This window comes from Phacochoerus africanus, chromosome 3 (assembly GCF_016906955.1).
Source record: "Phacochoerus africanus isolate WHEZ1 chromosome 3, ROS_Pafr_v1, whole genome shotgun sequence".
NCBI classification, from domain to species: domain Eukaryota; kingdom Metazoa; phylum Chordata; class Mammalia; order Artiodactyla; family Suidae; genus Phacochoerus; species Phacochoerus africanus.
Window position 1 is genome coordinate 197,453,954 of NC_062546.1, and position 14,372 is coordinate 197,468,325.

The following is a 14,372-nucleotide window of genomic DNA, read 5'->3' on the forward strand; positions in this document are numbered from 1 at the left end:
GATCTTTGAAGGGGTCCGGGTCGTCCAGCTGGGTAGTGACAGCTCGAGAATGTGGCCTGGGGCCTTTAGATCCATCCCTTTCGTTATCTATCAGCTAAGCCTTCTCCCCAGGTACCCCGATGAAGTCCAGACTTCATCCGTCTAAGCTAAACCGGGATGCTTGCTATGCAAATTCGTCTTTCAGACAAATCCCACAGTTCCCTTTTTCATCCAGCTCGTAGGCCCGAAATCCCTCCGTCAAGAGTGTCTGAAGAAGTTTTCTCTAGTTTTTGCATAAAGTAGAGCCATGCTTCTCAAACTTGAATGTGCGTTAAAAGTCATCAGGAGAGATTGTTTAAAACAATTTCTGGGCATTTTGTTTAGTAAGAGCAGAGTGATGCAGGAATTTTCCTTACCTTCTGGTATTTTGTTTTGTTTTGTTTTGGCCATAGCCGCTGCATATGGAGGTTCCCAGGCTAGGGATTGAATCAGAGCTGCAGCTGCCGGCCTGCACCACAGCCACAGCAACTGCCAGATGGAGTCTTTGACTTACTTACACCAGATCTCACTGGCAAAGCCTGATCCTTAACCCACTGAGCCACAACAGGAACTCCACTTGCTAGGAATTTTCATTTGCACAGCATCCCAGGTGATTCTGACTCATATGGTCCAGACTCTGGAGTAATACTGTGTAGAGGTTGATATCAATCTGGATTTAAATTTCCACTGTCACTTGCTTCCTAGTTGAGTTATTGGGAGCATCTCAACCCCCCCTGAACCTCAGTTGCCTAATCTGTCAAAGGAGAATATAAATCATGTACATCAGTCAGGTTTATTGTGACAATTAAGTGTGAAGCATTTTGGGAGTTCCCGTCGTGGCTCAGCAGTTAACAAATCCAACTAGCATCCATGAGGACATGTTTTCGATGCCTGGCCTCGCTCAGTGGGTTAAGGATCTGGCGTTGCTGTGAGCTGTGGTGAAGGTCGCAGATGCGGCTTGGATCCCAAGTTGCCATGGCTGTGGCGTAGGCCGGCGGCTACAGCTCCGATTGGACCCCTAGCCTGGGAACCTCCATATGCCACAGGTGCGGCCCTAAAAAGACAAAAAAAAAAAAAAGTGAAGCATTTTGCACATTGCTTGTCATACAATAAGCCCTCAGTAAATGACCTGTTATGATATAAAGGTCTACGGAAAGTCCTGTAATTTCTAAGATTGTCAGAGCAGTAAAATGACAACTCACATTCACTGACAGATGATCATAACAGAATCTTATTCAAGTGATGGTCACCAGGAACTTCTCTGAGAGAGTGATGCTTGTTAAACACAGGAGTTAGCCAGGTGAAGAAAGAGAGGGGAAAAGTGTTACAGGCAGTGAGAACAGTATGTGCAAAGGCCCTGAGGTGGGAAGGAGTTTGAGTTCTCAGAACAACCGCGTTTTCTCCAGGGTCTTCAAAAATGCTTTTCCTTCTGCTTGGGCTTCATTTATTTGTCAAATGTCTTGGGTGCCTGTCAACCTTCCAGGCCCCCTGCTAGGTTCTGGAGATGGAAAATTTAAGTGTAGCACCCTGCCTTTATAAACAGGGTAATAGGTATAACAGCAGAAGTAAATGTAGTGTATAGAGGTTCCTCAGAGGAGAGAGACTCGCCTTGATGGGGAGGGAAGGGGTGGGATCCTGGAGGGCTTCCTGAAGGAGGTGGAGCCCTGACTAAGTATGATGAGTTCAGTCTGCCTGCAAGGGGAAGGAGAGGACACCAGGGGGCTTAGAATCATCAAAGAGCCTTTTGTAAGGGGGGGTTGGGGGCAGTTCACTTCTGGGGGTGCCTAACATGGGGAAGTGGTAGAAGGGAGCCAGGACAGGGACAGTGGCTGGTGGCTGGTCCAGAGAAAGGCTGGAGAGGCGGGTGGTCCTCAGACTGTAGCAGTTCTCCTCGCTCCTTGTGTCTCTGGTGGGCTGAGAGGTGGCAGGCGGGGTGTGTGTCCTGCCTGGGCCTCATCGGGCCACTGTCCCCTTTCCTTTGTTTTTTTAAATTTATTATTTATTTATTTATTTATTTATTTTTTAATTACTCAAATGAATTTATCACATCTGTAGTTGTATAATGATCATAACAATCTGATTTCACAGGATTTCCATCCCACAGCCCAAGCACATCCCCCTACCCCCCCAAACTGTCTCCTCTGGAGACCATAAGTTTTTCAATGTCTGTGAGTCAGTATCTGTTCTGCAAAGAAGTTTAGTCTGTCCTTTTTTCAGATTCCACATGTCAGTGAAAGCATTTGATGTTGGTGTCTCATTGTATGGCTGAGATCACTTAGCATGATAGTTTCTAGGTCCATCCATGTTGCTAAAAATGCCGGTATTTCGTTCTTTTTAATGGCTGAGTAATATTCCATTGTGTATATGTACCACGTCTTCTTGATCCACTCCTCTGTCGATGGATATTTAGGTTGTTTCCATGTTTTGGCTATTGTAAATAGTGCTGCAGTAAACATTGGAGTACATGTGTCTTTGCGAGTTGTGGTTTTCCCTGGATAGATGCCCAGGAGTGGGATTGCTGGATCAAATGGTAGTTCTATGTTTAGTTTTCTGAGGAATCTCCATACTGCTTTCCACAGTGGTTGCACCAATTTACAATCCCACCAACAGTGTACTAGTGTTCCTTTTTCTCCACACCCTCTCCAGCACTTATTGTTTGTAGACTTTTGGATGATGGCCATTCTGGCTGGTGTAAGGTGATACCTCATAGAGGTTTTGGTTTGCATCTCTCTAATAATGAGTGATGCTGAACATCTTTTCATGTGTTTCTCGGCCATCTGTATGTCTTCTTTGGAAAACTGTTTAGATCTTCTGCCCATTTTTTGATAGGGTTGTTTGTTTTTCGGTATGGAGCTGTAGGAGGTGTTTATAAATTTTGGAGATTAATCCCTTGTCAGTTGATTCACTTGCAAAGATTTTCTCCCATTCTATGGGTTGTCTTTTCGTTTTGTTTAGGGTTTCCTTTGCTGTGCAGAAACTTTGAAGTCTGATTAGGTCCCATTTGTTTATTTTTGTTTTTACTGTTATTACGCTAAGAGGTGGATCTGAGAAGATGTTGCTGTGTTTATGTCAGAGAGTATTTGGCCTATGTTTTCCTCTAAGAGTTTGATAGTGTCTGGTCTTATATCTAGGTCTTTAATCCATTTGGAGTTTATTTTTGTGTATGGTGTTAGGGAGTGTTCTAATTTCATTCTTTTCCATGTGGCTGTCCAGTTTTCCCAGCACCACTTATTGAACAAGCTGTCTTTTCTCCATTGTATCTTCTTGCCTCCTTTGTCATAGATTAGTTGGCTGTAAGTGCATGGGTTTAATTCCGGGCTTTCTATCCTGTTCCACTCATCTGTATTTCTGTCTTTGTGCCAGTACCATGCAGTTTTGATGATTGTTGCTTTGTAGTATAGTCTGAAGTCCAGGAGCCTGATTCCTCCAGCTCCATTTTTCTTTTTCAGGATGTCTTTGGCTATTCTGGGTCTTTTGTGCTTCCAAACAAACTTTAAAATATTTTGTTCGAGTTCTGTGAAAAATGTTCTTGGTAATTTGATAGGAATTGCATTGAATCTGTAGATTGGCTTAGGTAGGAAAGTCATTTTGATAATATTGACTCTTCCAATCCAAGAGCATGGTATATCTTTCCATCTATTTGTGTCATCTCTGATTTCTTTTATCAGTGTCTTGTAGTTTTCAGAGTACAGGTCTTTTGTCTCTTTAGGTAGGTTTACTCCTAGGTATTTTATTCTTTTGGATGCGATGGTAAACGGGATTGATTCCCAGATTTCTCTTTCTGATCTTTCATTGTTAGTATATAGAAATGCCGTTGATTTCTGTGTATTAATTTTGTATCCTGCGACTTTGCCAAATTTGTGGATGAGCTCTAACAGTTTTCTGGTAGAGTCTTTAGGATTCTCTAGGTGTAGTATCATGTCATCTGCAAATAGTGATAATTTTACTTCTTCCTTTCCAATTTGAATTCTTTTATTTCTTTTACTTCTCTGATTGCTGTGGCTAGGGCTTCCAGAACTATGTTGAAGGATAGTGGTGAGAGTGGACATCCTTGTCTCATTCCTGATCTCAGTGGGAATTCTTTCAGCTTTTCACCACTGAGAATGATGTTCGCTGTGGGTTTGTCTTATATGGCCTTTATCATGTTGAGGTAGGTTCCCATTATACCCACTTTCTGAAGGGTTTTTATCAGAAATGGGTATTGGATTTTGTCAAAGGCTTTTTCTGCGTCTATTGAGAGGATCATATGGTTTTTATTCTTCAGTTTGTTATTGTGGTGTATCACACTGATGGATTTGTGGATATTGAAGAACCCTTGCATCCCTGGGATAAATCTCACTTGATCATGATGTATAATCCTTTTAATGTATTTTTGGATTTGGTTTGCTAGTATTTTGTTGAGGATTTTTGCATCGATGTTCATCAGTGAAATTGGCCTGTAGTTTTCTTTTTTTGTGGTGTTTTTGTCTGGTTTTGGTATCAGGGTGATGGTGGCCTCATAGAATGAGTTTGGGAGTATCTCTTCCTCTGAAATTTTTGAAATAGTTTCAGAAGGAGAGGTGTTAGCTCTTCTCTAAATGTTTGATGGGATTCGCCTGTGAAGCCATCTGGTCCTGGACTTTTGTTTGTTGGAAGTTTTTTAATCCCAGTTTCAATATCTGTTCTTGTGATTGGTCCATTCATCTTTTCTATTTCATCTTGGTTTAGTCTTGGAAGATTGTACTTTTCTAAGAATTTGTCCATTTCTTCTAGGTTTTCCATTTTATTGGCATATAGTTGCATATAGTAGTCTATGACCCTTTGTATTTCTGTGATGTCCATTTTTACTTCTCCTTTTTCATTTCTAATTCTATTGATTTGAGTCCTCTCTCTTTTTTGCTTGATAAGTCTTTTTTGCTTGATCTTTTCAAAGAACCAGCTTTTTGTTTCATTGATCTTTTCTATAGTTTTTATTTCATTGATTTCTGCTCTGATCTTTATGATTTCTTTCCTTCTACTAACTTTAGGTCTTGTCTGTTCTCTCTCCAGATGCTTTAGATGTAAAGTTAGGTTGTTTATTTGAGCTTTTTCTTGTTTCCTGAGGTGGGCTTGTATTGCTATAAACTTTCCTCTTAGAACAGCTTTTGCTCCATCCCATAGGTTTTGGAGTGTTGTATCTTCATTGTCATTTGCTTCTAGGTATTTTTTAATTTCCTCTCTGATTTCTTCAGTGATCCATTGGTTGTTTAGTAGCATGTTGTTTAGTCTCCACGTATTTGTGTTTTTTGCAGTTTTTTTCTTGTTGTTGATTTCCAGTCGTATAGCGTTGTGGTCAGAAAAGATGCTTGATATGATTTCAGTTTTCTTTTTTTTTTTTTTGCCTTTTCTAGGACCGCTCCCATGGCATATGGAGGTTCCCAGGCTAGAGGTCTAATCAGAGCTGTAGCTTCCGGCCTACGCCACAGCCACAGCAACGCTGGACCCTTAAGCCACTGAGCAAGGCCAGGGATCGAACCCGCAACCTCATGGTTCCTAGTTGGATTCGTTAACCACTGTGCCACGACAGGAACTCCTGATTTCAGTTTTCTTAAAGTTGCTGAGGCTTGATTTGTAGCCCAGGATATGATCAATCTTAGAGAATGTTCCATATGCACTTGAGAAGAATGTGTATTCTGTTGCTTTTGGATGAAATGTCCTATAAATATCTATTAAGTCCATCTGGTTTAATACATCATTCAGGGCTTGTGTTTCCTTATTGATTTTCTGTCTGGTTGATCTGTCCATTGCTGTAAGTGGGGTGTTAAAGTCCCCCACTATTATTGTGTTATTGTCGATTTTTCCTTTTAAGGTTGTTAGCAGTTGCCTTATATATTGTGGTGAACCTGTGTTAGGTGCGTAGATATTTAAAATTGTTATATCATCTTCTTGGATTGATCCTTTGATCATTATGTAGTGTCCTTCCTTGTATCTTAAAATATTCTTCATTTTAAAGTCTATTTTGTCTGATATGAGTATTGCTACTCCAGTTTTCTTTTGATTCCCATTTGCATGGAATATTTTCTTCCATCCTCTCACTTTCAATTTGTATGTGTCCCTAGAAGTGAAGTGGGTCTCTTGAAGACAGCATATATATGGGTCTTGTCTTCTTGTATCCATTCAGCCAGTCTATGTCTTTTGGTTGGTGTGTTTAGTCCATTGAAATTTAACGTAATTATTGATATGTATGTTCTTATTGACATTTTATTAATTGCTTTGGATTTGTTTTTGTTGCTCTTTTTTCTTCCCTTTTTGTTCTCTTGTGGTTTGATGACTATCTTTATTGTTGTATTTGAGTTGATTTTTCTTATTTGTTTGTGTATCAATTGTAGATTTTTTGTTTGCAGTTAATCTGAAGTTTTGATATAGGAGTCTATATACATACGAGATTGTTTTAAGTTGTTGGTCTCTTAATTGCAAGTGCATCTCCAGTGTCCTGCATTTGTACCCTCCTCTTCTCATGATTTCTGATTTTGGTGGCATAATTGTGCATGGATGATTTCATATCTTTACTGTATATATACCTTTACTGGTGAGCCTTGTCATTGCGGGATTTTTGTTTCTGGTTGCAGCCGTTTCTTTTCTGCCTAGAGAAGTTCCTTTAGTATTTGTTGTAAAGCTGGTTTAGTGTTGCTGAATTCTCTTAGCTTTTGCTTATCTGTGAAGCTTTTGATTTCTCCTTCAAATCTGAATGAGAGGTGTTCCCGTTGTGGCGCAGTGGTTAACAAATCCGACTAGGAACCATGAGGTTGCAGGTTTGATCCCTGCCCTTGCTCAGTGGGTTAACGATCTGGCATTGCCGTGAGCTGTGATGTAGGTTGCAGATGCGGCTCGGATCCAGCGTTGCTGTGGCTCAGGCATAGGCCGGTGGTTACAGCTCCGATTTGACCCCTAGCCTGGTAACCTCCATATGCCGCGGGAGCAGCCCAAAGAAATAGCAAAAAGACAAAAAAAAAAAAATCTGAATGAGAGCCTTGCTAGGCAAAGTCATCTTGGTTGGAGGTTTTTTCCTTTCATCACATTACGTATATCATGCCACTCCCTTCTGGCCTGCAGAGTTTCTGCTGAAAAATCTGCCAGTAACCTTGTATGTTATTTGTTTCCCTAGCTGCCTTCAATATTTTCTCTGTCTTTAATTTTCATCAGTTTGATTAATATATGTCTCGGGGTATTCCTCCTTGGGTTTATTTTATATGGTACTCGTTGTGCTTCCTGCATTTGAGTGAGTGGTTCCTTTCCCCTGTTAGGGAAGTTTTCAGCTATTATCTCTTCAAATATTTTTTCTGTCCCTTTCTCTCTCTCTTCTTCTGGCACCCCTGTAATACGGAAGTTGGTGCATTTAACATTGTCTCAGAGTTCTCTGAGACTCTCTTCATTTGTTTTCAATCTTTTTTCTCTTTTCTGTTCCACATCAGTGATTTCCACTCATCTGTCCTCCACCTCGCTTATTCGTTCTTCTGCCTCCTTTATTCTGCCTCCTGTATTCTGCTGTTGGCTGCTTCTAATGAATTTTTTACTTCAGTCATTGTATTTTGCATCTCTTCTTGCATAAGCTTTGTATCTTGTATTTCTGTGCTCAGTGTTTCCTGTGAATTATCCATCTTTGCCTCCAGTTTATTTCCAGTGTCTTGCATCATCTTCAGCATCAATAGTCTAAAGTCTTTTTCCTGGAGGTTGAGAATCTACTGAACACTTAACTGTTTTTCTGGGGTTTTTTCTTTCTCCCTCATCTGAGTTATAGTTCTCTGTGTTTTCATGTGTATAGGTTTTTGGTGTGGTGACCTTTTTGCAGACAATAGCGTTGTAGCCTCTCTTACTTCTGGTGTCTGCGCCCCTGGTGGTTGAAGTTGGTATGAGATCTTGCTGTAGGCTTCCTGATGGGAGGGACTGCTGCCTGCCCACTGGTAGGTGGGACTGACTCCTATCCTTCTGGTTGGTGGGGCTTTGTCTCTGGGTGAGATTAGAGGTGGCTGCGTGCCTGGGGGTTCTTTAGGCAGCCTGTTTACTGATGGGTGGGGCTGTGATCCCACCTGGATTGTTGTTTGGTCTGGGGCTTTCAGGGCTGATGGACGGGGCTGGATTTTCCCAAAATGGCCACCTCCAGAGAAAGGCACACTGCTGAATATTCCCAAGAGCTTTGCCTCCAATGCCCTTCCCCTACAACAAGCCACATTCACCCCCCTGTTTTCCCAAGAGTTCCTCCAAGAATTGCAGTCAGGTCTGACCTGGATTCCTATGTAGACTTTGCTTTGCCCTGGATGTGAAAATCTGTGTGTGCCTTTTAAGAATGGAGTTTCTGTTTCCCCCAGACCTGTGGAGCTCCTGCACACAAGCCCCACTGGACTGCAGTGCCAGATACTCTGGGGGCACTCATGGGAGTTTGATGTGGGGCTCAGAACTCTCACTCCTGTAGGTGAGTCTCTTTAATACAGTTACTTTCCGGTCTGTGGGGCTTCCCACCCTGGAGGTATGGGGTTGCTTATATCACGTAGTCTCCCCTCCTATCTCTTGATGTGGATGTGGCCTCCTCTTTGTCTTCTGGAGTAGGATATCTTTTTGAAAGTTTCCAGTCCATTTGGTTGAAGATTGCTCAGCATTTGGTTGTAATTTTATTGTTTTTTGGAGGCAAGTTGAGCTCCAGTCCTTCCATTCCACCATCTTAATCCTGTCTCCTTGTTTTACTTCTTATCACTAAACCTGTCCATTTCTTTGGTCACTACCCAGATCCTCTGCCATCCCTCCATGTCAGGGGATGTCCTGTCCCCACCCCTGGCTCTCATGGGACACTGGCTGCATCAAGGACGTTGCCTCCTTGACCATCTCTCTTCTGCCTCATCCATTTTTTTCTTCTCTACCTGGGTCATTCTGTCCACTCACAGACCCGCTGCTCATAATATCTTCCTCCTTAGAAAACCTCCTGTCCCTTGCCTGCCATCTCTCCTCTCCTTTGTGTCCCTCCTTCCTAAATTCCCTGTCTCTCTTTAACCCTTTCCAGTACGGCACATGTCCTCACTGCTCTTATCAAGGTCATCATCCAACTCCATTTTGTCACATCCAGGGATTAATTCTTCTGCCCTCATCTTCCTTGACCATGCAGGCGTGGTCGACCTGGAACACATGGTCCCTGGGCTCCCAGATTGTTGCAGTGTCCTGGTCGTGGCTCCCACAGGTTCCTGTTCTTGCTTTGTCTTTTGCCCTCTCGCTGACCCTGCGGCACCAGGCACCCAGGGCTCAGCCTGGGTCTGTCCTCCCCACCGGCTGCGCTTTCCCCCCGGGGGCACATCTGTGTAGGATGCTCATCTTCTGAGTCGCCATCTTCGTGGTGAAGACTTCGAGATGCTTTTCTCCAGCTCCTGCTTCTCCCTTTACCTAACCACCCCTGCTTGAATGTCTAACATGCCTCTCAGATTTGTGGCCCAAACCGAACTCTCTTTAAAAAAATTATTATTTTTATTGAAGCACAGTTGCTGTACAATATTATAGAGATTAGAGGTGTGCAATGTAGTGATTCACAATTTTTAAAAATCATATTCCATTTAGTTATTATTAAATATTGTTGATATTCCCCACATTGCACAGTATATCCTTGTAGCGTATTTAACTTCATTAATTTTTTATTAAAGTGTAGTTGATTTGCAATGCTGTGCTGACTTCTGTTGTATAGCAAGTTTCTACACAGGCACACCTTTTCTCCTATTCCTTCCCATTCTGGTTCCTCCCAGGAGACTGGCTTATATAGCCCCCTGTGCTGTACCCTCGGCCCCTGTTGCCCATCCATTCTCAATGGAATAGTCGGCATCTACCTACCCCAAGCTCCCAGTCCATCCCTTGGCCACCACACATCTGTTCTTGTCCGTGGGTCTCAAAGCAGAACTCTCTTTTTTTTTTTTTCCTATTTTGATTTGGTTTCTTTCTCTTCCTAGAGTTGGGGTAGTACAGTTTACTTAGCCTGCGGAGAGCATGAGCTGACAGAACATGTTTCTGTTGGTGCTCTTATCTTTCGGTCAGTGTTTTTTTAGTACATGGGCTGCTGACAAAGCAGAAATTCCTTTTTTTTTTTTTTTTTGTCTTTTTACCTTTTCCAGGGCCGCTCCCCAGCATAGGGAGGTTCCCAGGCTAGGGGTCCAATCAGAGCTGTAGCCGCCGGCCTACACCACAGCTCACGGCAACACCAGATCCCCAACCCACTGAGCAAGGCCAGGGATGGAACCCGCAACTTCGTGGTTTTTAGTTGGATTCGTTAACCACTGAGAGAACTCTGGATTTCTCCCACAGACGGTCCCTCTCCAGTTGCCCCCAGGTCAGCAAGTGGCTTACATCCCGGGACTGCTCAGGCCCCAGGCGTCCTCCTCCACGCCGTCCCCTCAGATTCCCCATGCGGTCCATCTGCGGCAGCCCCTCTCCCTCTCCTTCTGGAATCAGAGCTCTTCACACGTCTCCACTGGTCTCCCCACTGCCACTCAGGGTGCCCGCAGTCTCTTCACACGGCAGACCCGGGGTTCACACCAAGACGTGGGAGGTCAGGCTGGATCAGTCCCCTCCTCGGCACGTTGCCCTCAGACTAAGGTCCAGGCCACTCACCTCCCTGACTTGGTCCTGGCACCTCGTCGCCTCCGCAGCCTGCCCACCCTCCTCCCGAAGCCAGGGCACCTGCAGATCCCTCTTCCCCAGATCCCAGACATGCTGGCTTCTCACATCTCTGCTCCAATGCCCTCTTTCCCGGGAGGCCTTCTCTGCCTGCCCGGCCGAAAATGACCCCGCATCCCTTGCCTCCACGCTCAGGCTCCTTCCTTGCCTGATTTTCTTCATCTCTGAAATCATTTCCATTCGTTCAGTAGGTATTTTTGAGCACCTGCAGTGTGCCAGGCGCTGGATGTGGCATTGGAGCTGCCAAGAGAAGGCATCTTCTCCGGGAATCCGTACCCCGGGGTGGGGGTGGTGGGGGGGCAGACACGTTAATGGAGGGAGGTGCTTAGTGCTGTTGAAAAGAATAAAGCAGGACAAAGGGGATGGAAGTGCTGGACGGGGCTGCTCCTTAGGAAGGGCAGCCAGGGCAAGTCTCTCTGCGGACGCGACTTTGCAGCAGAGACCCCGGTGCTATGCGGTTGTCTGCAGGAAGGGCGACGAGGCCGAGGGAGCGGGGACTGCAGAGTCCCTGCAGGCGTGTGCGGGTGTCCAGTGCGTGTGCCCTGGAAACATGGGGGCCCGTGTGGCTTAAGCCATAGAAGAAAGGAAAGCGGGTAGGAGGCCAAGTTGTGCAGGCTTTGAGGTGAAAATTGAGCCAAAGGAGCCTGGCCCTCATCTGGAGGGTGGTGGAACCACAGGGAGGCCTAAGCAGGCGGGGGTGGGGTGGGGTGCTGGGGGTGAACAAAATCATATTGCTTTTGTTGTTGTTGCTTTTTAGGGCCACACCTGCAACATATGGAAGTTCCCAGGCTAGGGGTTGAATCTGAGCTGCAGCTGCCGGCCTATCCCGTAGCTACAGCAACTCAGGATCTGAGCTGCATCTGTGACCTACACTGCAGCTCACGGCAATGCCGGATCCTTAACCCACTGAGCAAGGCCAGGGATCGAACGCCTATCCTCGTGGATACAAGTTGGGTTCTTAACCCGTTGAACCACAGCAGGAACTCCCAAGATCACTTGTTATAGCTTAGAAATTGGATTGAAGCGGGGAGAGGTAATGGTGTGGAAGTACTTTGAGGGAGATGAAGCCATGAGACAGTGATGGTGACAGAGCGTGCAAAGGGGGATATTACCTAATTTCCTCCTGACTTAGGTTCTAATGTTTCAAATCAAATGCACTGTTATGGGCAGAAAAATGTAAGGTTACAGAATTATGCATTTTTAGAAGTAGATCTAATAAATTCTCCATTTTATTTTACAGATGAAAAAAGGTGCCAGTAGGTGGCAGAGTCAGTTTTAGAGCCCAGACTTTGCAATTCCTCTGGGGTTATGGGCCACCAATCTCGGGGGGAGCCTGAGAGGGGGCTCAGGGAATGGCTGTTTTGGGTGTACCTTCGGGAGGGGAGGCAGGAGAGAAGAAAGAATTATGTTTAAAAAGTTTGCAATGTTTTACTTAAGTGTTTTGAAAATATGAAAGATATTGGGCAATCTTACATGTCATTAAAAAACCCCACTGTCCTGGAGTTCCCATTGTGCTGCAGTGGAAATGAATCTGACTAGTATCCATGAGGATGGGGGTTCGATTCCTGGCCTTGCTCAGTGGTTGGGGATCCAGTGTTGCCATGAGCTGTGGTGTAGGTCGCAGACGCAGCTCAGATCCTGTACTGCTGTGGCTGTGGTATAGGCCGGCAGCTGTAGCTCCAATTTGACCCCTAGCCTGGGAACTTCCATGTGCCACAGGTCCTAAAAAAAAAAAAGAAAGAAAGAAAACAACAACCAAAAAGCTGTCCTGTTAAATTCTCTGGTCTATGAACCTTGTGTTAACACTTGTGTAAATGCGTATCACCTCCTTTTCCGTTGCCGCAAGGCTGAATGATTAGGGTCTCTTGGTGACACTGAAGATTCTTTTAACTAAGTAGCACCTGCTCTCTTGTTGTGAATGGTTAATATTTTTTACTTGGAAGCAGAGAGAGGGATTAGTGACTCTGTGTTCATCCACATCAGATTAATTCTAGGGCATATCCTCCCTTAAGGTAAATGAATTCACCTTATTCATAAACTCTATTTTTGCAGCAGAAATGAATCCGATTAGTATCCATGAGGTTGCGGGTTTGATCCCCGGCCGCACTTAGTGGGTCCAGGATCCGGTGTTGCCGTGAGCTCTGGTGTAGGTCACAGTCGTGGCTCGGATCCCACATTGCTGTGGCTGTGGTGTAGGCCGGCAGCTGTAGCTCTGATTCACCCCCTAGCCTGGGAACTTCCATATGCCACAGGTGCAGCCCTAAAAAGCAAAAATAAAACCTCTGTTTTGTTCCAAATAGGCTTTGTGGTTTTGACTAGTTGAATCACACATACTGCGTGAGAGCACATTGGAAAACTCCAGGGAATTCCCCCATGGCCTAGTAGATTAGGGACTCGGCATTGGCACTGCTGCAGCTTGGGTCACTGCCGTGGCACAGGTTTGATCCCTGGCTGGGGAACTTCCACATGCCACGGGCACAGCCAACAATAAGTAAGTCAATAAGAAGCAAGCGAAATAAGACAAACTGTCTTCCACACTTTCACCAGCAGTGCTTGCCTTTCTCACTTACTCCTCCCTCCAGTCTCTGTCCACATTCATTTTAACTAGTCATCAGAGAGGAGAGAATTGCTTTTGACTTTAGCCACTGTATTTCCTAGGGCTGCTGTAATAAATTACCACGAACTTAAAGACTTCAGACAGTAAGACAACACATTTAGTGTCTTAACAGTTCTGGAGGTTGGAAACCTGAAATGGGTCTCATCGGACTAAACTCAGGGTGTTGGCAGGGCTTGTTCCTCCCTGGATGCTCCAGAGGCAAATCAGTTTACTGCCTTTCCCAAGTTCTAGAAGCTGCCTGCATGCCTTGGCTCCTGCCCTTCCTCTTTCGTCAAGGCCAGCAACGGCTGGTCGGGTCTTTGTCCCACTGCATCCGTCTGACGCTGACCTTCCTGCCTCCTCCCTCTCTGATAAGGCCTCTGTGATTATGTTGGGCCCACCAGATAATCCAGGCTCCTCTCCTTATTTTAAGGTCAGCTAATGAGCAACCTGCATTTCATCTGCAGCCTTAATCCCCCCTTTTCGTGCAACCTAACATATTCGCAGATTCTGGGGACTAGGACGTGGACAGCTTTGGGCACCATAATTCTGCCACCACAGCCACCTTTGTGTGATTTCTCAGATGGTTGAAATGAAAGCTTTTGTCTTATGTTTTTGCCTTGTAGAGATTTTTGCTGTGAGAATTAGCAGTAGCGGTTCAACATGGGAGACATTCTGGCTCATGAATCAGAATTACTTGGACTAGTGAAAGAGGTAGGTTTTAGAAAGCACAGGTCCCAGCTAAAGAGATCTTGAAAGCTTGTAAAGCCTATATTTTACAATGCAACAAATCCTGCAGTGCCTTGTCGTGCTTCTGTCATTTCATTACCATAATTTAAAAATTTTCCATGTGTTTATATTTTGTTTTCGTAACTAAGCTGAAATCTTAAAAAGCTGCTTTTTAGAATTCCTTTAAAGGAAGTTATAAAAGCAACTCAAGCTTGTGGTTAAAAAGTCGGTGTGGAGGTATAAACAGTGAATTTCCATGCTCTACTGCAGTGCCCACTGTTAATGGTTTAGTAGATTACCTCTCCAGACTGTTCTATGTTTAGTATATTACTAAATTAGTATATTTATTATACTACCTCTCCAGAAT

The 14,372-nt window shown here is 44.5% G+C and overlaps 1 protein-coding gene across 2 annotated transcripts in view; it reads left to right on the plus strand.

Annotated features, from left to right (window-relative positions):
• The window catches only part of ARMC9 (armadillo repeat containing 9), a 172,089-nt gene that overhangs the window by 731 nt on the left and 156,986 nt on the right, over positions 1 to 14,372 (plus strand). For both annotated transcript variants that reach the window (XM_047773747.1, XM_047773746.1), the window contains exon 2: positions 13,903 to 13,990. In XM_047773747.1, the coding sequence (XP_047629703.1) occupies positions 13,940 to 13,990 (51 nt within the window). In that variant the 5' untranslated portion in view covers positions 13,903 to 13,939. The remainder of the gene's footprint in view (positions 1 to 13,902; positions 13,991 to 14,372) is intronic.